The sequence below is a fragment of the Phalacrocorax carbo genome, chromosome 2, assembly GCF_963921805.1.
Source record: "Phalacrocorax carbo chromosome 2, bPhaCar2.1, whole genome shotgun sequence".
In the NCBI taxonomy this organism is placed as follows: Eukaryota; Metazoa; Chordata; class Aves; order Suliformes; family Phalacrocoracidae; genus Phalacrocorax; species Phalacrocorax carbo.
The window spans coordinates 68,780,088-68,803,777 of record NC_087514.1 but is presented as its reverse complement, the minus strand read 5'-3'; the positions used below and the strand labels follow the sequence as shown (position 1 = coordinate 68,803,777).

The 23,690-nt window shown below is 45.2% G+C and overlaps 2 protein-coding genes across 20 annotated transcripts in view; one reads left to right on the top strand and one right to left on the bottom strand.

Annotated features, from left to right (window-relative positions):
* The window catches only part of ANKS6 (ankyrin repeat and sterile alpha motif domain containing 6), a 44,919-nt gene extending 36,716 nt beyond the window's left edge, over positions 1–8,203 (bottom strand). For 11 of the 18 annotated variants that reach the window (XR_010371532.1, XR_010371533.1, XR_010371536.1 and 8 more), the window contains exons 1-3: positions 7,722–8,198; positions 4,438–4,937; positions 331–375 (exon numbers count right to left, since the gene is read on the bottom strand). Coding sequence is in view for 5 of the 18 variants with exons in the window: in XM_064443210.1 (XP_064299280.1) it covers positions 331–375; positions 4,438–4,937; positions 7,722–8,074 (898 nt within the window). In the remaining 13 variants the exon portion in view is untranslated. Of the gene's footprint in view, positions 1–330; positions 376–4,437; positions 4,938–7,271; positions 7,337–7,721 lie in introns of those variants that run through there. The other 7 variants (XR_010371539.1, XR_010371538.1, XM_064443211.1 and 4 more) reach the window with 5 other exon arrangements.
* Positions 8,204–19,499: 11,296 nt separating this feature from the next.
* The window catches only part of GALNT12 (polypeptide N-acetylgalactosaminyltransferase 12), a 51,272-nt gene continuing 47,081 nt past the window's right edge, over positions 19,500–23,690 (top strand). Inside the window, exon 1 of one of the 2 annotated variants that reach the window (XM_064443208.1) lies at positions 19,500–20,068. In XM_064443208.1, coding sequence (XP_064299278.1) covers positions 19,677–20,068 — 392 coding nt within the window. In that variant the 5' untranslated portion in view covers positions 19,500–19,676. The remainder of the gene's footprint in view (positions 20,069–23,690) is intronic. The other variant, XM_064443207.1, reaches the window with a different exon arrangement.

Here is a 23,690-nt window from a genome sequence, read left to right as displayed (position 1 = left end):
AATTAGCACTTTTGTTTTCATACTTCAAGTTTATCAGGAAAGAAAAAAAAGATCACATTAAAAGTAGCATGGTCTTAGAATAACTGGAACTACTAAATTGCACCATTTGGCATGAAGGGCACAACCAGGAGTTCATAAAGATTCTCTCATATTGGAATGTGAAGAAAGATAAACTACAGAAATATATGTTTTTAAAATGAAAAGAAAAATAAGGGAAAAAACAAAGTTGCATGTAAAAACAGAACACCTCATGGTTTTCCATGTTAACGAACAAACATGCTCTGAAGTTACAAGAACCAGACATTGCGGAAGAGTCCTGTCAGTACTTACCCAGTTTCAGAGCATGAAAGACATCAGGTTGCCTCTTTTCTGTGTCTAGAAGAAAAAAAAATATTTCTATTAGCAATCACTGAAAAAGCAATAATTTCTAGTAATATTTTTATAGCAAAAACTATTTAAAATGTACATAAAGGTATTGTAAAACAGAGCAAAGAAAGCAGTGATAACCTTTTCATTCCTTTTGGGAAGAATGACTCACCTGTATGGTCCCTGTGCAGAGTTAAAGCTACAAACTGTAATAAAATACTGGTACAGGCTTTTGCCTTTCAACTTCCATTCTCTATCAGGAAATCGTATTTGGAAACTTCTGTGTTTCCTGCCTGGAAGACTAAAATATCAATTAAAGAACCACAGTATAGTTCTGTGGTCTGGTCTAATCCTCTGTACAACAGCAAACACTCAAATAGCACAGGATTATTTTGAAAGGTGACTCAAAAGGAGTTTTACAAGATGTCCTATTTTTATTTCCTCTTCACTATTGCCAGGTTAATTTGTTAAGGTCACAAAAAAAAATAGTGATGTTTTAACCACATAGCTTGCTATTTTTGAAGATAGATATCCTCCAGGTCCCATATCATCATCCCCATAATAAGAACTGTAATTGTTACAAATTTTAATATTCTGAGTGAAGGATCTTTCCTTCGACATGCCTTCAAAGTGCTTTGAAACTGCTGACACTATGTAAGGTGAGGAAAAAATAGTGACATAGTTTGCACCTTCCACCCAAGCCAGAAAAATATACCATCCTCCATCTTCCAAAGCATTATTGACACTACAGAACCAATAGGGTAAAAAGATTTTAAGGATTTTAAGACCTTGAGAGATCTCCCAAGCTCAATTCTGTCATTTTTATGATAATACAGAAAATGTTAATGTTTAAAGCTTGACTCCAAAGGAAGTAATTTGAAAATAATGAACAAAAGCAATTGCTGGAAAGCCTGCAAAAACAGAAGAAACTCTTATTTTAAGACCAGGAAAGAGAGTCGTGGGTCCTACATTTTCTCCTGGTTCAGAAACTGATCTTATAGAATGAATTGTGTATGAGCCCACCATTGAAAAACAGATTCCAAAAGACTAGTTCAGAAAAGGACAAGATTCTGTACTTGGCATGTGAAAAGCCTGGAAGAGAGGCAGCCTCTGGGGAGCAGGAAACCACCAGGAGATGCCAGAAGGAAGGACTGCCGTCCCAGTAAGCTGAAACAAGGATAGGGACAGAACACAGGCAACACCCAGGCCATTTTAAGTAATTTTGGATTTGTTACTGAAAACGGCCCTGAGAAGAGAGTTGCTTGCTTTTGCATGGCAATTCACCCTATCTACGGCAATGGACCAGAAGACAAGGTCCTTTTCTGCTGCCTTCTGTAGGAAAGGTTCTTTTTTCTTCCCAGGATATACAAGACTCCAGTGCTACAAGAAGACTGAAGCCATGGTCAAAAAACAATGCAGAAATCTGTGTGGAAGCTTAACATTTTTACCCCCAATCAGTTACTAACCTTCTGCTGATGGGAACTCCCCCTCGGCAGAGGTGACGGGAACGCTCACCTGCTTTAACGCAAGTCCGCTCTCCCAACTTAAACAGACTTCTTCAATACTTTAAGTCGTATGACTACAAAAGACTTTCAAGACTCAGCAGGCCAACTCTGCGTGCACATACATTCCACATGTTCAAACACATGGACAAGGCATAAAGCACTACACTAGTGAATCCCACAGATGTCTGATTCTCCCTGTGTACTGTAACCGACTGACGTCTACTCCTCAGAGACTGGTCATAAGCATACGTCTACGGCCAGCTGGTCCTGTCTGGTAGCGTGGCTGTATGAAATCACTAACTCCAACTCAACCTATGAGTCAACATCTGACTAAGCGAACACCATCTCTGAGGCAGAAAGAAATGTCAGATTTTTGACCTTGCTTCTTAAAGTACAAGGGAAGCTTGACCTGCAGGAATGACACCAAGTTTGAAGAAAAATTGACGGCTTGGGGGATTGTGGACATGTCCACATGGTAGTGCAATATAGACATAATTAAGTCAGAGTTAAATAAGCCTATTTGGGTATCACAAGTGGCAAAGAGCTTGGAGGGGACTATCCTACCCTACAGGCTTTCTGCCACCATGGCTGGATGGGTGGAAGCACCTGGAAAAGGTTCTTTCTAGGGCTAGCCACACCCTTAGATTTCATAGTAAGTACTCCAAAGCTGAAAAATCCAGATGCAGCTCTTCTAAACCCTCTTGTTAAGCACCTCCCAGCACCGGTCTACATCATAAAGCACAAATACCTTTAAAAGTGTCCCCAAACAGACACAAACAGAATAAGGTCTCAACCTCTGAAATCACTTATTGATGTTCAAATGTCCAACACAATGTCCAAACCAAACTGGCTGATTTCAGGAACAGATTTAATGCATTTCTGTTAGCATAAACAAACTTCTGGAGAAGGAAAAAGAAGCAAATTCACAATACTTGAACAAAACTAACATAAGACATTCATAACATTATTTTATAGAAACAGCCAGAAATATGAGCTAATTTGGAAAGATATCTGGGAGAGATATCAACAGTAAGTAAAATATTTTTAAAAACTAAATTAATTAACATTTCAAACTGACAGGTGATAGCAAGTAGGTTTAACCTTTATCTTCAATAAAAATCCTAGGAAATTACCTATTAAAAACTGTCAAGAGAATACAAATTTGCTTAGTAATTAAAAAAATAAAACATCTTGGAAAATTACTGGTAAAGACACACAATATATTATTCTGTCCTTTTGGTTGTGTGCGCCATACTGGATATACTGGTTAAGACTGAAGGAAAAATGTTGTGGTCTAAGTTTGCTCACGCCTTCCTAAGCCTTCAGATCACCTAGTACAAGATATTACCTCTCTCTACAAAATCCTGGATTTCTTATATCCTTCCACGCTCATGGCTATAGCCACATGACCACCACACATGAGTTAAATATACGGTCACAAAATATTTATCAATTCTTTTATCTCGTTCAGCGCACATAACGAATGCATTATAGGGCAAAATTAAAAACCATAAAAGCAGCATTTCTTAACTTCATTTTATTTGAGATTTGCATTGAAATAACGTTATTTTAAATTAGTTTTGTACATACACAAGCACAGTGTGTGTGCACACACACAGAGGTATATTCACATTTGAGGGGAGGAAGTTGCTTATAAATTTTATGGAGCCCTGAAGTTAACTGAGTATTCCCCTCTCCAGCAAGGAATGGAAAAGTACGGGACATGCCAACTTGTTATTACTCCACATTAATACTTGGTTTTGTTAGAATACACAGACTACTATCAAAGGACTTCAAGGAGGTTTCACATATTCAGAGAGTGCTAGAAGAAAACATCAGGTTAGCCTCATCCGCCTTTCTGTATGTCACAGGCCTTGTATGCAACACCTAGCGAAAAGAATCTGATGATGAGTTTTAGAAAGGCATTTAACCTTGACTGAAACTGTTACAGATTGCACACCTCTACTAAGTCGCTCCAGGTCTAAGCTTCACTGCAAAACACAGCATCTTATTTCCCAATCAAAACCTTCTAATTTTAAACTCACAGTTTCTTCTTTGGCTGCCATATAAAAAGTGCCTCCAGTATTGGACCTCCTGTCCTTAACATGGGCATTTTATTAATCACACCTCTTAACCACTTCCTCATGAAACTAGACAAATTCAACTTCTTCAGTCTCTCCTTACAAGGCAGGTTTTCTAGATTTTGTATCTTTCAGGTTTTCTTTGAGTCTGTGATATCCTTTCTTTCATATCCCATTCTGGTTTTGATGTCCCTTCTTTAGTGCCATTTCAAGAAGGCCTTTTTAGTTGTCTTCCTAAATGAACACCTGGATCATGTGTTTTAAAAGCAAAAAAACATTTTAAACATTAAAACATTTTAAAACGTTTCACATTATTTTTATTGGAGGACAGGAATCTTGTCATGCTAACATGGAGGATATCTGCTGATGTTGGGCATTCCTGCCTCACCTGAGGTAGGTGTACCTACTCCAACATTTTCAGAAGACTCTAGTTACAAATTGTAAAGAACATCGTGTACATGAAACAAAAAACTAACGCTCCATACCTGCCTGGGGTCTGATCGTTGTGAGAGATTCCAAGTAGTCCTTCATGTCTTTGTGTTTGAAGCCAACAGAGATTTCAAAAGGTGTTTTATGTAGTACATTCAGGTGATCAGGATTGGCACCTTTCTCCATAAGCTGCTGTGCCAAGCTCACCTTTCCACTAACAGCTGCCAGCATTAGAGGACTCCAGCCCATAGTCTTCACAGTGTAATTACAATCAGCTCCCCAGTCTAATAACAGGTGCACCACTGCCTCATGTCCATGCTGAGCAGCTGCCATTAGCGGAGTAATATCAGGAAGGTCATCTCTGCTGCTGCTAAGTACACTTGTGCTAAAATGGTCGTAATTGTCTACAAAAGCTCCAGATTCCAGCAACAACTTCACCATGCTGACATGGCCGCCTCTGGAGGCCATTGTAAGGACACTGGCTCCTAACTTATTCTGTGCATTGAGGTCAGCACCATTCTCCAGCAAGATGTGAGCCACACTTAGATGTCCAAACCTTGAGAGAAAGAGATGAGGAGGAGAATTAACACCTTGGATGGCATAGGTTCCTCAAACAAAACCAACATACTCTGAACACGGAAAACTTTGTTACCAAATTGGCCTGTTGACTAATACACTACATGGGATCACGCATGTACCACTGAATGTGACAGTGGTGACCTTACTGGAGGGCACCAATCAACAGCTGAGGACTGCAAACTAAACTGTTCCACAGGTACCAGTGACCATACTAATGAATTAGGCACTGACTTAAGAGGATGTTCTGGCCAAAGCAGCAACATGCTAGCCTCATTTTCAACTGCATGACACCAACACGTAATTTCCATAAACCACACAGTCACTTTCATCCTCTTATTTCCAGGCCTGGATCACATTCAGGAATCAAAGCCAGTTTGTTTGCAGAGATCTTAATTAAGTACCCTCATTACTATTGAACAAGTAGAATAAAAACTTCAAACAGTCAATGCTAAAGGAAAAACAAAAAAAAGACCATTTTATGAATGGGGTAGCCAATCTTTTGTATTTGCATCATCACTTGCTTTCCAGTTATGAACCATGTTTGTCTTGTGGTTCATCTGTGTGCTGCAGTTGCTCAGTTAGGCTTCTGTTATGATTTCAGGAGATTGCTTTATCACTAGGCTAAATCAAAATCCTGCGTAACATCAAATATTTTCCAATAAGGAAGCATAGTATTAAAGCATTAAACCTAAAAGAACTTGGTCAGAGTACCGAACTCTGACACCATTTTCACCAGTAACGCAGCTTTAATACCACTTGGCTATTAGAGAGGCTCTGATAGTTTGTCAGTAAGCAAAAGACAATCATGCATGCCATACACCCAACCAGCTAGTTAACCATGAGAAAATGGAAACCCTTTACCATTCCTCAGCTCAGGAATCCCACATTTTAATAAACATAACACATTGAAAAGATGTGTACTTTGTGCTCTTGTTGCACCTATCATGCATTACTGTATGTTTGTGCAGTGTTCAACACAACCAAGCTTTGATCCTGAAAGCAGCCTTCATACACTGCAGCAAAGCAAACATTGGTTGAGAAAATCCCAAAGAACGCTACTGACCACTAACAGCAGGCATGTGACCAAAACTCCCTACTTTCCTTTCAGGAGGTACACAGTTGCAGAAGGAAGCCTCCAGGGCCTGTCTAGTCCCTAGGTCTATCCTGGTAGCCTTCACTGTGTCACCTCAGTAGAGCCTGCAACTACCGTACATGATAAATTTCATGCATATATGCTGCCTCTTGTCCAATTTCAACAGGACTAACCACAGCCAGAAAACTGAGCATGTACATAGTTCCAAACCTATGTTTGTACAAACACAACGTTTCCTCTTTGGTTATCCATTAAAAATAAAAAAAGAAACATGCTCTTCCGCTTTCAGCTTTCTCCCCAGATTACAATGATATCTACAGTACTTTTCAAATGGCAGCAGGACTTCTTTAAAGCAGTGAGAGGGTTATGGTGATTTAAGTTTATTGTTTTCAGAGAATGGAACGTACGGTTTTCATTAAGAAGGAAGAAATCTAAGAATGTTTCTGCAACTTTTTTCCTTTCTCTAACCTTCATAAAATAACAAAAGTGTTGAACCTTGTCTTCCTTGTTCTTACTGGGAAGCCAGCTGTGTGACTCATTCTTTGGGAACTTTCTATGGGCTTTAATTGAAAGGAGAAATATTGACTTTTAAACAGACTCTTTTCTTCCAAGTATTTTAATGTTATGAAACAAGAAAACACCAGACCCAAAAAACATTTATCCTCTCAATTAAACATTCAACTATTACAGGAAGACACTGCCCTCCAACCTTGCAAAACACGTTTGTAAACCCAGAGGGTACTTGTGTATGTAAAGAGAAGCGCAAACACAAGCATTAGCAATGTGTGAACCTCCCATAACCCAGCAGTGGGTTACCCAAAGCATAGCATCACTGATGCAGAAAGCAGTCCAGTTCTGTCATTAAAAACCTCAGCAATGATTTTCCATGTCCTCCAGCAAGCCATTTAGGAAGAGGTGGAAATGCCAAGTGCTTCAGTGTGCTTTTCAGAATCACAGAACATCCTGAGTTGGCAGGGACCCACAAGGATCATCAAGTCCATCTCCTACCCCTGCACAGGACAACCTCAAAATTCACACGTGTCTGAGGGCAAAGAGGTGACTTTTCAACAGGTAGGTAAGACACACACACACACCCGGGGCGGGGGGGAAGAGAAAATGAAGCAAGGGTGTGCACATATCTTATATCCACAAAAGGCAAGCAGGGAGCAGTGTTTTCATGTTCAGGTTACCTCTGACTACGGTCCTGCACTGGCTTACCCATGCAACAGCGTGCACAGCTTCCATCAGCACATCCTGAATATGGGAAGAGGAAACCTAACGCCCCAGTGTAAAACTTATCCAAATTTAAACGCGACAGCCCCCCCTCACCCACCCCCGGGGAAGGTAACAGGTGACCGCTCGGACCCCCCCGGGTAATGCCACCGGTGACGAGCGACCGCGGCCTACAACATGGCGCCTCCCCGCCCGCCCCCCCACCACGCCGACTCGCCCGCAATCCCCAGCGTCCCCGGGCACCCACCCCCAATCTGGGGAGCGGGGTTTTGAGGGCAAAGGGGCCGAGCGCCGGCGGCGGCCCTCGCTTCCCCGCCCCGGGGCCGCCGCCGGCGCGGTAGCCGCCCCGCTGCGGACTAGGCCGGTGCCCCGCGGCGAGGCGTGGCGGCGGCCGGAGACCCCCCGCCCCAGCCTTCCCCACGATCCGCCCCCTACCTGGCGGCCTGCATGAGGGGGCTCCATCCGTAGTGGTTCCTACTCTGTACTGAAGCCCCCTTCCGCAGCAGGAACCGCACCAGCTGCTCGTGTCCCCCCGCCGCGGCGAACTGCAGACCAGTGTTACCGGCCTCGTCGGTGCAATCCACGGGCACGGCGGGGGCCGGCGTGGCGGACGCTTCGCCGCGGGGCTCCGCCGCCACCGCCTCCTCGGTACCGCAGGAAGAGGGTGCCGCCGGATCGGCGGTACCGCCGCCGGGCAGCCCCAAGAGACGCCGGGCGGTCTCGCAGTCTCCCTGCTCGCAGGCGCGGAGGAAGAGCTGGACCTGGGGGGGCACCCCGCACTCCCCCATGGGCAGCGCCGGCGAGACCCGAGCAGCTCGGCCGCCAGCCACCGCCCCCGCCGCCGGCGGTTCGGCGGCCGCCGGGAAGGCGGCGGGGAGGAGGAGGGGACTCAGCTGGCGGGAGGAGGCCGGGCGAGGGCGGCTGTAGCGCCCCGGCCGCTCTCGCACGGCGGGGAGGGGACGCCGGGCTGGGCCGCACGCCGCCCTCCCTGAAGCCGGCGAGGGGCCTCCCCGCCCGGGCCGGGGGCCTCGGCGTCTCTCCCTGCCGGGTCGCCCTCCCCTGCCCCCGCTGGCAGTCCCCGCCGTGTCACACCCTCGTCGCCCCAGCCGACGCCTGGGTCGCAACGGCTCCTGACCCCTTCCCCAGGTGTCTTATAAAGCTACTAGAGAGTGTCTAGAGAAGGGCCACGAAGTTGGTGAAGGGTTTAGAGGAGAAACCGTATGAGGAGAGGCTAAAGTCACTTGGTCTGTTCAGCCTAGAGGAGACTGAGGGGAGACCTCGTGGTCTGCAGCTTCCTCACAAGGGGAGGAGGAGAGGCAGGCGCTGTTATCTTCTCTCTGGTGACCAGTGACAGGACCCGAGGCAATGGCAGGAAGATGTACCTGGGAAGGTTTAGGTTGGATATTGGGAAAAGGCTTTTCCCCCCGAGGGTGGTGGAGCACTGGAACAGGCTCCCCAGGGAGGCAGTCACGGCACCAAGTCTGATGGTATTCAAGAAGCACTTGGACAACACCCTCAGAGATATGGTGTGAATTTGGGGTTGTCCTGCGCAGGGACAGGAGTTGGACTTGATGATCCTTGTGAGTCCCTTCCAACTCAGGACATTCAATGATTCTTATGTCATCCACTCACATCTGCACTGCAGCTGTTTTCTACACCATGTTCCCGCTACCATTACTGACTCCCATACAAAGAAGCATCTCTGCATCACAGGTTTTTCTGCCCAGGGTCATCGCAGCAAGCCTTTGCTATGGGGCTTATTTGCTCTCACCAGCCACCACAATGCCTTCTTGCTTCACAACATGACTTCTACAGCCTGGCCTGGTCCCTATCTGTCAGCCCCACGCCGCTTACATATTTAAGCCTTGACTTGCACCCTCCTACTTTGTTTTTTCTTCAGTCTTTTCCTTCACTGAGATACAGGATACACAGCTGAGTTATTCCCCAACAAACATTATCTCCCACCCCCTGACAGCGCTGATCAGTTAGTCTTTCAGTTTAAAGAGTTTGAGCCTGAAGTTTTGATTTCTTGTGGTATTTCTAAGTATCTTCCCTTTAGCTTCAGCCTCCCAGGTAACCTGAAATCTCTTTCAGGTTATATTGATTTACAACAGCTAAAGTGACGGGAAAGATAAAGCACCAATGAAATAACTCCTGAACTGTAGTTGACCAGTTGTTTAAGAATATTGTGTTGTGTCCCTGTAAGTTCGGGCAGGTCATTATCTACTAAAATCAGTGACTTCAGTGGCAGAACATGGCACTTACTACAGCAGTGGAGGGTTTGTGGACGAGAGGGCTAGGACAGGTTATGGGGAGCATAGTGAAACCACCAAATGCCACTAAAATGGCACCATCCCCTGGTTTTAGACAGTGGGATCCATATCTTCCAAGTTATATGTCTTTCTGCCTCCAACTCACTTGAAAATCCCAATTGCCAGACCATCATGGCAAAGGGCCAAACAAGTTACACTTGGAGAAAGGCTCCAGCAAACAAAAGTCCTGGCTGTGTTTATAGCTGCTTAAACCAGTCCTCTGGGAATGTACCATTCACAGCAAAGGAAAAAAAAAAAGTACATACAACTTTGCAAATTTGTCATTACAGAAGAATAGGATGAATTTCTAGGCAGGGTAAATATTCAGTGATGCTTCCTCCATTATCGATACTATGTGTTAACTCATGTAAAATATGTAAAATACTTAAATATGTAATGTATGCACTTATGTTAAATAATTTCCTTAAGCATAAAAATGCTTATAGTGGCCATCATCAGAAGCAAGATGCATGGCTAAGCAGACTTTTGGTCTAGTCAGTACAGCCATTCTTAGATTACAATAGTATGAGGTGTTTGCCATTATCAATAAAGCTGAATGGTGCAATTCACTCTGCGTAAGATTTCCGAGCTTGGAAGAAGGGAATGGCAAGAGTGATTGATGCAATACATTATTCATGATTGACAAAAACTGGGTCACACTTACCATATCAAAGTGCATGCTCGGATGCAGTCAAATTAGTGACAGGATCACTCCAGTTTATCTTTGAGATAAGCTTCTGAACATGTTGACTGTACAAATTTATGTCATGCAGCTGATGATTACACTATAAAATTCTACTAATGGTTTGAAACTCCAGACAAAGATACCATGAATGTAATTAGGGACCTAACAGTAAAAGATGCAACTATTATTTAAAAAACTCTTCAGAAAGCATTAGGAAATATTTGCTGGGGTTTGAGAGGAAATTACTTGTGCTAAATTCTGTTGATGTCATCTGATGGCCATTACTATCTTCAGTCAGCATCCTAGGCATTTATACAGATATCATCACTCAGTGATTTCTCTCATGGATACAGAATCAAAATATGGGGCAAAAGAAAAATAATCAGATCTCTTCTTAAATGAATAAAGTGCTATGGAGTATTCCTACGAATGAAAAACAACCTAAGCCTTTCAAAATGCTCATTAGTAAGAGAATGGAGAAAGCTTAGGTTAGAAAAGAATACAGAAGAAAACAAAACTAAAATTCTCAAGTGCACATTGTGCATTAGTCACAGAATCACAGAATGGCAGGGGTTGGAAGGGACCTCTGGAGATGATTTTGTCCAACCCCCCTGCTTGAGCAGGCGCTCCTAGAGCAGGGGGCAGAGGAACGCGTCCAGGCGGGTTTTGAATGTCTCCAGGGAAGGAGACTCCACAGCCTCCCTGGGCGGCCTGTTCCACTGCTCTGTCACCTGCACAGGAAAGATGTTTTTTCTCATATTCAGGTGGAACTTCCTCTGTTCCAACTTGTGCCCATTGTCCATGTCCTGTCGTTGGGCACCACTGAAAAGAGTCTGGTCCCATTCCCTTAACACACACGCTTTAGATATTTATAAGCATTGATAAGATTCTCCCCTCAGCCTTCTCTTCTCCAGGCTGAACAAACCCAAGTGTCTCAGCCTTTCCTCATACGGGAGGTGCTCCAGTCCCCTGATCATCTTCATAGCTCTCTGCTGGACTCGCTCCAGTAGTTCCCTGTCTTTCTTGAACTGGGGAGCCTAGAACTGGATGCAGTACTCCAGAGGTGGCTTCACTAGGGTGGAGTACAGGGGGAGGATAACTTCCCTCAACCTGCTGGCCACACTCCTTTTAATGCAGCCCAGGATACCGTTGGCCTTCTTGGCCACAAGGGCACAGTGCTGGCTCATGCTCAGCTTGCTACCCACCAGCACTCCCAGGTTCTCCTCAACAGAGCTGCTTTCCAGCAGTTCCGCCCCCAGCCTGTACTGGTGCATGGGGTTGTTCCTCCCCAGGTGCAGGACCTTGCAGTTGCTTTTGTTGAATTTCATGAGGTTCCCCTGGGCCCAGCTCTCCAGCCTGTCCAGGTCTCGCTGGATGGCAGCACAGCCTTCTGGTGTATCAGCCACTCCTCCCAGTTTTGTACCATCAGCAAACTTGTTGAGGGTACACTCTATCCCATCGTCCACATCATTGATGAACATGTTGAACAGGACTGGATGCAGCACAGACCCCTGGGGAACACCACTTGTGACAGGCCTTCAACCAGACTCTGCCCTGTTGATCATGACCCTTAGAGTTCTGCCATTCAGCCAGTTCTCAATCCACCTCACTGTCCGCTCATCCAACCCACACTTCCTGAGCTTACCTATGAGGATGTTATGGGAGACAGTTCCAAAGCCTTGCTGAAGTCGAGGTAAACAACAGCCTCTGCTCTCCCTTCACCTTCCCAGCCAGTCATGCCATCACAGAAGGTCATCAGGTTGGTCAAGCATGGTCTCCCCTTGGTGAATCCATGTTGACTACTTCTGATAACCTTGTTCTCTACATACCTGGTGATGACCTCCAGAATGAACTGTTCCATCACCTTTCCAGGAATGGAGGTGAGGCTGACTGGCCTATAGTTTCCCAGGTCCTCCTTCTTGCCTTTTTTGAAGAGTGGAGAGACACTGGCTACCCTCCAGTCCTCGGGTACCTCTCCTGTCCTCCATGAGATTTCAAAGATGATGGAGAGTGGCTCAGGAAGAACATCCGCCAGCTCCCTCAGCACTCATGGGTGCATCCTATTGGGGCCCACGGATTTGCGAGGATCCAGTTTGCCTAGGTGATCTCTAACCCAATCCTCCTCAACCAAAAGCAAGTCCTCCTTTCTCCAGATTTTCTCTCCACTCCTTAACAGTAAAGACTGAAGCAAAGAAAGCATTTAGTAACTGCGTTCTCTGCATCCTGCGTCACCAGGGCACCCACCTCATTCAGCAGCGGGCCTACAGTTTCCCCAGTCTTCCTTTTACTAATGATGTATTTGAAGAAGCCCTTCTTCTCCTCAACATCCCTTGCCAGATTTAATTCCAAGTGGGCCTTGGCCTTCCTCATTGCATCTCTGCATATCCTGACAACGTTCCTATATTCCTCCCAAGTGGCCAGTCGCTTTTCCCACATATTGTAAACCTTCTTCCACTTGAGTTTCTCTAGAAGCTGTTTGCTCATCCATGGGGGTCTCATGGCTTCTTTGCCTGACTTCTTCCTCATAGGGATGCACCAATCTTGAGTTTGGAGGAAGTGGTACTTGAATATTGACCTGCTCTTTTGGACCCCCCTACCTTCTAGAGCCCTAACCCACGGGATTCCTCCTAGCAGGTCTTTGAAGAGGCCAAAGTTAGCTCTCCTGAAGTCCAGGCTTGTAATCCTACTTGTTGCCTTGCTTCTACCACACAGGATCCTGAACTCCACCATCACAGAGTCACTGCAGCCAAGGCTACCCCCAACCCTCACATCCTCAACTAGACCTTCTTTATTAGTATAAGGTCCAGCAGCACATCTCACCTCATTGGCTCCTCCTCCACCTGTGTCAAAAAGTTATCCTTCATCCTCTGCAGGAACCTCCCTGACTGTGTGTGCCTCCCTGTTTCACGTTTCCAGCAAATATCAGGGTGGTAGTTGCACAGAAGGTTTGCCCAAACTGCATCTGATTTATCCAGTCAGTGAAAAATACGTTGATTTTGACAAGAAATTCCTTCACGTCACCAATGTGCTAATTTGTGTAGGTCAGTGTGGGATTGCTCTGAGGTTAAAATAATAGAAATCTCCACTGTAAATTACATTAAAACACCAGCAGGGTGATAAATGGGCTAAGTTAAGCTTTATTAAAGCTACTCATAATACAAGGCGACATAAAGGAGATAAACTTAGAGCAAGAGACATTTTGCAAACGTCTGCAAGAGACATTTGCAAAACAAAGCCTAGGAAACCATTAGGGCATGTAATGTACCCGTGGAACTAGTAAAGTAAGTATAATATGGTAAATGTGCAGTGATGCAGAACTAGAAATTGGCCAGGTAACACGACAAAAAATTCTGTTGCTCTTACAGCAGTAATAGGATGTAATGCATTTGGACATATTCTCATATCATGACACGAGGAAATTTCTGTCTCATATGTAATTCAGAATCACATAATATGGAAGACTGTAAAATCACCATCATAATCAAAAGCATCTTGGAAATGGAAAAATGCGAGTAGTCAAGCAATCTGTTTCAAAGAAATCCAGAGACCTAGAGATAGCTGACTCAGTCATAATCTTTATTATGAGAGTCTGGGGATGATGGCATCTCAAATCCCCAAATACAATGGCATTCTTTTCATGGCAATTCAAGGAGTGAAAGGCTTATTTTCGACTGTAAAACGTTACTGATGTGAATCACAAGGAAGTCATACTTCTGAGAAAAGGAAAACTAAAAGTTTTAGTATGCATTTTGTGTGAAGACTCTTATCTCCGTCTTAAAGGAAAACATAGACACATATATTAGACATACCATCAGAGAAAAGCAGATGTTCCTCTGGTATCATTAGACTCATATGTTAACTTTGGTCCTTTCAGGCACAGGAAAAGAAATAACCTTGAAATATGGCTAAAAAAAAAAAAGCGGTGGTACGTGCCTACAGTATAGGATGACTAAAATTAATTCCACCACGTTCTTGGTTCAGAATTGTAATCATGGCATATATAGCAGGTCTCCACTTTGTCTACTATAGCCAACTGCTGTAACTTTGTGATGAAATGACTTCATTTATATGTTTCTGAATATGCCATAATCTTGATCAAACTTTCAAAAATAATTTGCAGCTCAGTATTTCAATTCACTGGGTCTGCCCAAGAACATATAAAAAATCAGCCAGGTTTCCCATAAAACAGACCTCAAATAGTCCCTTCAGTAATGCTTCTCGTTGTACCATGTCCTGTGCACAGGACTGCAGTTTTGTTCCTATAGCTTTTGACAGCTAGGCTTGCTAGCCACGTCTTCCTTTATGTACAGTATCTTTTCTACTGCCTGCAGTTCATGCTTGCTATTTAGCTAAAGAGAACATTTATATATCAACAATGCATTCCTATACCAAGCAAATATACTGATCGATGCCTTTGGCATGCACATCCTTACTACCTTTAAGCTATCCTGGCTTGCATATGACCTTTTGAACAAGATATCTGGTGTATGTGTATATTTATATATGTGTAGACATATATATCTACATATGCACATACAGGTACTACAGAGACCTGCAAACTGGTACAGGTTGGGCCTTGCCCGAGTGGCATCCACTGAACGCTGCCTGTTTTTACTGGCATGTCAGTATGAGAATTACACAGCATTCGTCAGTCTGATAGAAGATCCCTGAAATAGCTGACAGTTTCTATCTCACTCATCAAGTCTGTGTTTTTAATCTATTTTATTTTTAGGACTCCGTACCACTGTTCTTCCTCTCATCTCAATTCCTGGTATGTTCTGCCTCTGTGCTATGCACTCAGCTTCATTCTTGACCCAAAGCCTAACCTGTAAAACAGGGTCCCTGCCAAAGCACCGAGGACCTCAGCGCCCACCCTTCGGCGCAGACCTGCAGCTGGGAAAGCGGGGGCTCAGCCCATTTCATGTTTTGCCTGTGCTATGCTACTGCCTCAGATAACAGCACTTCCAATACAAACATGTTAATTAAAAAAAAAAATCCTTGGCACTGGTCGAACAATGGGATGAACAATAATATTTTAAAAATACAGGGGCATCTGTGCTGACAAAGGAGGGAAAAGAGCAGCCCAGGTGGAAGTTGAGGGGGGCTGTTTCTTTGCAGGGCAATGCTCTTTTACGCTAAGTGAAAGCAACATTGAAAAATGACCCACAGGTCCAAAGCTATCTCCAGTGGGCATGTTTTATAACTTGGCTGAATCGCTTCTCCTTGAACAAAATTCCTATCTATCTGCAATGTATTTGTACACCATGTTCCTCTGATAATTTGCTTTTTAAATACCTAAGCGTTGGCTGTTGCTAAAACTGGGAACATTAATTTGAAACACATTATTTGATACTTTCTTTTCGCTGAAATTATGAATTTAGGAAGCAATTTGAACTTTAGGTTTATTCAAAATGCAGTCTCTATCAGGTAATACTTCTCCAAACCCCATTTCCATTTTATAATTTTGTTCATTTTCACTGAAATTACAGATCTAATAAAAAAAGAGAAAATGTTAGATAAGGAAAATTTTAAAGCCTTAGCAAAATTCAATACCACATTTTTTTCCTGCAATGTGTATGTCATCACTATAAAATAAGAATAATGTTTAATAATAAAAGATGTGTAAAATAGTTCATCTTAGTTTATCATTTCAAGTTTTCCTTGTCTGTAGACCAATTTCTTCAATAAGGTCATGTATTTTAGGTAACTAAATACTGCCTGCAATTCAATGGATATTTCAGTGAGCAGCAGATACACTCTTAGTTTCAGCTATTGCATTCACTACAGTATAAGTTCTTATGGACAATTACATATTGTTGTGTTTAGTCGTCTTCTGTTAGTGCTTTTTGAAAGGTTTAGTTAATATTTTGTTTCTTCTTTTTTTTGGTGAAAAAATATGATTTCCCTTGTTTAAAATAAACTCTTTGAATGTATTCATTATTCCAGTGATGATCTGTTTTAATTTTGACAACTGAGGGCATAACAGATCTTCCTAGGTAAGTAATTATAGGTTTTATATGACTTGTCCAGTTACTCTGCATACTTCTGACCGCAACTCCTGAAGCAACTGAATTTATAGATTACCAAAGATTCTTACTAATCTTAAAAAAAAAAAAAATCTCAAAACCAATCATCTTAACTTCCGTTGTTATTAAACCTAAAAAACCCAACAGAATTGCTTAAAAGGAACTTTTCCATGAAAACATGCTTTACAGATAGCAGGAAACTCATTTGCCTTATTAATTGTAGATATTTTTTCCTCTGGGGCTTATTTTTACATTCAGAGCAGACGTCTTTATACTTTAAATGTTTCAGCTCAGAAATTTCAGTCTTCCCACCTTAATTAAACCCCGCAAACTTTTAAAAATGTTTAAGGAAAAGTGTCTTTGACTTCATATTCGTTACATCTTGTTCAAATTTATTTGTGAATGCCACTGATTTATTCTTAATGATTTTTGCATTAACACCATTGTTGTACTTTCCCTTGCTGAACTTCCTCAGATTATTGTGCTTGGGCATCATCCCCGGGGAACTACCTTTGAGCAGTATTACTTTTAATCCTCACTGCGATGATGATTGCAGAAAGCCTTCGGAGCTACTTTGCCTTAAGGGCGTTATTACTACTGAGAGCTGCCTCCCTTACTTTCCCACCAGCTGTAGCCCTTCTTGCTTCTGTGGAAGTGAGCTGATGCTCTCCTACCTTTTCTTCAAGCCCTTTCTTCCCTTTTAAAATCTGACTGAGAGGTAGCTATGCTTGTTATCTTCTTCAACAGTCTCGTCTGATCTTATCACTGATTGCAGCATGCCTCCTGCTGTCCTGTCACATTCCTTCTCCATTTCCCTTTTTTAATCTCAAAACTTCAGTCATGTGATCATATTCTTGTGTTTCTTCCATACTGCTCTAATACTTAAAATACTTAAATAAATACTTATTTTTCTAATACTTAAGAACTCCTGCAGCAGAACCCTCCTGTTTTCTTTCTCACTGTTGTTAATTAACACTCAGTCCTACATTTTGCTCTTTACATCTTCTCAGCCTCTCCCAATAATTTCTTTTGGGAGTCGAGGAGGATCTACTTCTCCTTTGATTCATTCCAGGAAGTCCTTGTTGGGCTCCTCATGCTTAGTATTTTTGTTACCCTATTCTAATTAATTTGCAACCTTACATAAAGGGTAAAAGCCAAGAATATTTGTTCCAAAGAACCAGATCTAAACCAGCAGCATGTTCCAGAAATGTTAGCTGTGTTTTTGGGGTTTACCCCTCCACCAGCCAGAAACTAGGGAACTCCTGCTATAAACTCTGTACGAACAACACCAGTTGGGCTTCCTTTATTCAGGAAGGATGGTGATCAAGGAGAAAACACAATCAACGGGAATGAAATTACTAGTGCCACCTAACTCTTCAGACCCAAACCTCGCTAGACACAGCTTCCTTTATATACAGTGTATATTCTCATGTCCAGCGTAGTGGTATGTGGTAGTTGTCTACAATGCACATTTACACACACATGCTTCACTACTATTATGCTTAAGTTATTCCAGCTGGTATGTATGCTTTGAAACTAGATTTTATGCATATATAATTATCTGTGATAGATATTAGTATAGCTGAAGAAGAAATAAATTATACCTATACATACACGCACACACACACTCATCTGCAAATCCACCCAAGCTACTTGATTCGTGCTAGTTTGTGCCAGGATGACTCCCTATTATTCAGCAACCTTCTGTCCAGAGCAAGGCCTCCACAGTAGTTGAGAGCCTCTGTGTTTGTTGTCACACAGAATATTTATTATCACGTAAAATCAGAAATGGCTCGTAGCTGTATGCTGTGACCCTGCCTGGTAGTAACAAGGTTTTTCCCTTTCCTTAGTATCAGACGTGTTTTCATCCACTCCTCAGCAAGACCGGTGAGCACCACCCAATACCACCTACCCGGCTGAAGTCCCTCTCTGGGGATGACCAGAGTCCTCTGCTGGATTGGCCTTGACAGGCCTCCAACAGCAGAGGATAGTGCAGTAAACAGACTCTTTGGAAAATGCATAGAGCAAGTGACACCTCGAACACAGAGTTTCGGCTCCCTGCTGAATGTGAGAGGTAAATTCTATCAGTTGTTACACTTACGTTAAGGTTTTTCAAACCCAAAGTCACAAACTGTCATGTAATCTCATGGCCTCAGGATTGCAAGTTTAGACATATGGGGCTGCATCCTATTAGGGGGTGAAGTGAAAAAGCAGTATGGATATGTTGTTGAGTATGAGGCAAATTAGAAAGTTTCTACTAAATGCCGCAGTTGCTTTTCTCCCACAATTCTGTCAAGCCACAAAATGGACTGCCCATTATCAAGATAATAAAATCGGGATTTTCACTTGTCTTCTGGATTTCTCTCCACAAGGCCACATTGGTTGACATTTTTTTTTCACCCAAGAACACTGCTCCCTTCAGCAAAAGAGTTTGTCATTCACTCCCACGGCTTCTCGGCCCATATTCTGTTTACTTTCACAGCACGCGCTATCCTAGAGGCAGCAGAATGGATGAAGCCTGGTTTCCTACCAACTTGTTTCCTTCAGCCCCAGAGTTCTTCCTAGTCCCTCCATGGCAACTTCCCTCCCTTGCTGTCCTCCTGCAGCCCTGGCTACCTCTGCCAGGAGGCAGTGAGCCTTGGGGCCATCCCCAAAGCGACTTGCTGCGGCCGCGCCAGCCAAAACTTCCCTTGCTGGGGGTACCCCCGCGTATCTGCCGCACAGCTACCAATGTTCGTGAAGCTCCCCCAAGCCTCAGGGAGATCGGATCGCCCCTTCCTTGAACGGGAACGGCATGTGTGCCAAGGCGACATGCCTTCCTCCCTCCTCCCCACGTCCCAGCAGCGCATGACCCAGCAGCACCGGGCCGGCCCTGCTCGGCTCCCCCCCCGCCGCGGGAGCTGTGCGTGGGGCCAGCGCCCGGGGCCGGGTCAGCACCATCACTGCCGTGCCCGCCGTGCCAGCCCGGCGCCGGCCGGAGGTGTGTGCCTGCCCCGGCGCCCTGGGGCCCCCGGGGCCGAGCAGCCCGCCGGCCACCGCGACACGGAGGAGCACGGCTCCCGGCGCGCCGCCTGGGGAGCGGGCGGGGCAGTTTCCCCGCCCGGGGGCGCCGGGGGGAGCCCCTCGCCGCCCCACGGCAACGCCCGTGCCCGGCTCTTCCGCGCCGCGCCCCTCCGGGCTGGCCGGCGGCGGGGCGGGGAGGAGGGAGGAGCCGGGCGCGTTTCCTGGCGGCGGGCGGCTGGCGCGGCGTGGGCAGGTCCGGGAGAAGTTCGCCGAGTCCGCCCCGGGGGCAGAGGCGCGTCCGTGTCCGTGTCCGTGTCCGTGTCGGTGAGGTAGAGGCCGCCCGCGGCCCCGCCGCCTGCTCGGCATGGCCGGCCGCCTCGGCCGCGGGATGTGCCGCGGGATGGGCAAGCGGGGCCGGGGCTGCCGGGGCTGCCGGGGCGGGGGCGCGCTGCTGGCCCTGGGGCTGCTGGCGGCCGTCGGCGTCCTCGCCTGGCGGCACGGCCCGCCGCCCCCCCCCGCCGCCCGCCGCCCCCCGCCGCCGCCGCCCGCCGATGCCGAGCTGCTGCGGAAGCCGGTGTACGCGAAGCCGGCCCTGGACCCGGGGGCGCTGGGCGAGCTGGGCCGGGCGGTGCGGCTGGAGCTGAGCCCCGCCGAGAAGCGCCGCCAGGAGGAGAGCATCCGCCGGCACCAGATCAACATCTACCTGAGCGACCGCATCTCGCTGCACCGCCGCCTCCCCGAGCGCTGGAACCCGCTGTGAGTACCCGCCGCTCCACCTGCCGCCGCCGCCGGGCGACCCTCGGGCGGGTGGGGACGGGGCGGAGGAGCCGCGTTGCCCCTGGTGCCGCTCCGAGGGCGGCTCTTCCAGCGAGAGGCGCGTTTGGCGGCAGCGGTCGGCGCGGGGTGCTCCTGTCCCGGCGGCAGCCCGCTCGGAAGCGTGGAGGCTTTTAAAACTTTCTGCTCCCACCCCCCCGCTTTCAAATCACAGCGTTTGGGCACAAAGGTAGAACCGTCGATGGTTTTGCTTGGCTCCCGCTCATCCACGGGGCAGGACCAGGATCCTGTCGGTGGTGCCTGTGCAACTGGGAGGAGGTAGTTTTCCCTCCGGTAGCCCCAGCGGTGTGGTTTCACCCCTTAAGCAGCAGCATGCTGCCCTGTGGCCGTCCCCTGGTGCCCTGTGGCCGTCCCCTGGATAAGTCGCCATAGATAGCAGCACGCTTTTCCAGTCACTCCCAGCTTTACCAATGTCACGCTTCCCAGACTGAAGCTTTGCATTGCATTGAAATGTCGTACGCCACACGGTATAAAGCAGACTGATTTATCATCAGATTTACCAGGAGCAATGTAGAAATACTCACAGAGATGTGTAACTTTCTCCTAAGCTGGGACGTTGCTTGTTCCTGGATACTTAGTTGCTGGGACAGTTTACATTTACAAATTACATTTACAATCATGACGCTAATGCCAGACGATGGCATAAACAATTGTAAACTAGGGATTAGATACTGCCTGATGAGATGGTTCTAGCTTACGGGCAGCGGTTCAGCGCAGTTGTTAGTGCTGCACAGCAGGCCCAACTGTAGGATCGGTTCTGGCCTAACGCAAACACTCAGGTTAGCTGGGTGGTGGTTCCCCTCAGCGCGGGCCGTCCTGCCGGTGAGCAGCCGGCTGGTGAGAGGAGTGGGCCCAGGAATTACAGGTATGTGCCTTCAGCCAAAGGGGTCGGGACGGAGCTGTGGCTGCAGAGCCCTCTCCTCTTTCACCTGAGCTTGGCTCCAGCCAGTTCATTTCATTGCGACAGGTTTGTGCGGTACGGTAGCAGAGGGGTGTGGAAAAAGCAGGGCTCTGTCTCTACCGTGCGTTTGCGTGGCGTCGGTGTGTCCTGTCCGGTAGCTCCCCAGCTCTGGTTGTAAGTGCTGAATCTAAAATGTGAATCCTACGATAGCTCTTAAAAAAACCCTGCAGTGTAGGTGCAAGATCTTTTTATCACAGACTTACACATGACAGTAGGCTTGTTTTTCTTAGTTATCTTTTATTCTTCCCTTAGCCTGTGGTCTATAGACTGCTTCTAAAAAGGACCATTTTAGTCGCATTTCTACAGGAAGAATTTAAACCATTTTGATTAATTATTCTGGACTGCTGCCATTTCTTTCAGACAGGACGTTGGAGGAAGTGGAAGATCACAGCCTTGAGCAGGGGACATTATAGATGGGGGGGGAAGATCCTTGAAATGAAAATAATGTAAGTGGGCAGGTGGATTTTGCTACAATGACGTATCCTTTTTTGTTTGAATATTTGGATGTTGAAATGAAAAAATGTATTCAAACCAAAAGGATTGCAAGGCATCAGTCACATAATCTCAGATATAATTGCCTTCTGAGGCTGGAGCTGTATTGTACTCTTGTAGTATCTACTGGCAGGTGCTTCGTGCCTTTTCACACAGTTAAATCTAAATTATGGCAGAAATATCACAGAATATCTATCCAACTCACACAGGAAATGTAAAAAAACTTATTCAAAGACAATTTTGCAATAAAGTTGTTAACTACGTCTCTTAAGAAGAGATCTAAGTAAAAAAAAGAAAGCTTTGGAAGAGATATCCACAAGCCTGTAGTGATAGAAAATGCATTGCACTTCAGTGTAAGATTAGAGTCTCTATAAGTTGAAAAGTCTTGTCTAGGAAAAATACAATTTAGTTTCTTTATTTTAAGGTTGGTAATGCTTGACCATTCATGATCTTTAATGAACATTTGGGTGAGGCTACAGTGGTAGGAAATAAGTAGTAATGGTAGACTTCAACTGGACTTCAGCTGTCCATAAATATGATGCAAAGGCTATATGTTCAAATGTGAACACTGAAGAATTTTGGTACCTGCAGACCAGAAGGTGACAATACACCAATTTTAAGTGGAGTCCAAGAGGAGAACCAGAGAAGAGTGTGCTGGCAAGCCTTGGATCTTTTCCAGACAGGTTGTTTACAAACCGTGGTAAGGAAAAGAATTAGTAGCAGATAGGTAGGTGTGATCACGAGTCAACTTGACCTTTGTCAAGGATGACGTGTCTCACAAACCTATTGGACTTCTTTGAAGGTCATAATTATATGGGTAAGGAAATGTGGTGTTATTTCCAGAGGCTTTTGATGAGTTCCTTAAACAGCTGTGAAGTAGGTGGAAATTGCTTGCATTTATGAATAACTGGGTAAAAGCCGAGAAGCACTTGTTTGGAGTTGGATTTTTTTGTGGGGGTTTTGTTTGTTTGTTTGTGTTGTGTTTTTTTTTTTTTTTAAATAGTGGAGAGTTACTGTTGAAGTTCCAGAGAAATCTGTGTTGGACCCAATGCTGTTCAACTTACGGCATGTCTTCCATACAGAAGTGACTAATTTTACAGCTCGTCAGCCTGACAGACACGCTACTGCGAGGGCACCTCTTGCTGAGCTGCTGTGATACGATGCGTGTACTGGATAACACAAATTCTGCCACCTCCTTGTTCCAAAAATCTATTTACTGTAAAGTATAAGGAATTCCATCTACTAGAAAATTGACATCAAGTATTCATGAGATATTAACAGATACTATGCTTGGAGACATTGCTCCGGGCTATGGGCTTTTGGTCTGTTTCAGCATATTCTTACATGTGTGGAGGCAAGTCTGGAAATTTTAGACCTCAGGAAAATGGGAAGAGGAGAGAAAGGGAAATAAAGATAGGCAATGTCCCCACCACCTGGATGGCCCACTGCTTCCTTTAACCTTAATGCCCTCCCACATTCATCAGTGAACCCGCACTCTGGGTGTGGACTGTGAAAATCATAAACATGAATCTAGTGAAAACTAGAATTTTGCTAATAATATTGAGAATATCTGAGCCAGTAAGCCTTTAAACCTGGTCTTCAAAATTATGTGTACAAGGTGTTGCTTTATCAGAAACCGATAACAAAAAACTTTTCCCACTGCTACATGTTGTACATCCTGGACCTGTCATCAGCCCAGAAATGTGGCAGTAGTTGTTTGCAAATACCCATGCCTGGTAATTCTGCGCAGGAAGAAAAGAAGAATAGTTTGACTTGAGGTTAGTCCCCCAAATAATGTATTGTTTATACGTATAGTCAAATGATACTTGACTATGAATCCTACCCAGATGTTATTTACTTTATTATGAAGTTCCTTAGACCTTAGGTGTTTTTCCTACTGATATACTCCAGCCAATGTAAATATTCAGAAGACCTTTATTCCTTCTTGTTCTCACAGACCACTGTGATATGTTTTTTCTGAGCACTGACTGTGTTTCTATTGAAACACAGACCTGGTGAACTCAGCAACTGCTGTCGTTTCCTTTAGACAGTTGCTGCCTCCTTTAACCGTGTGCGTTTGAGGTCAGCAAC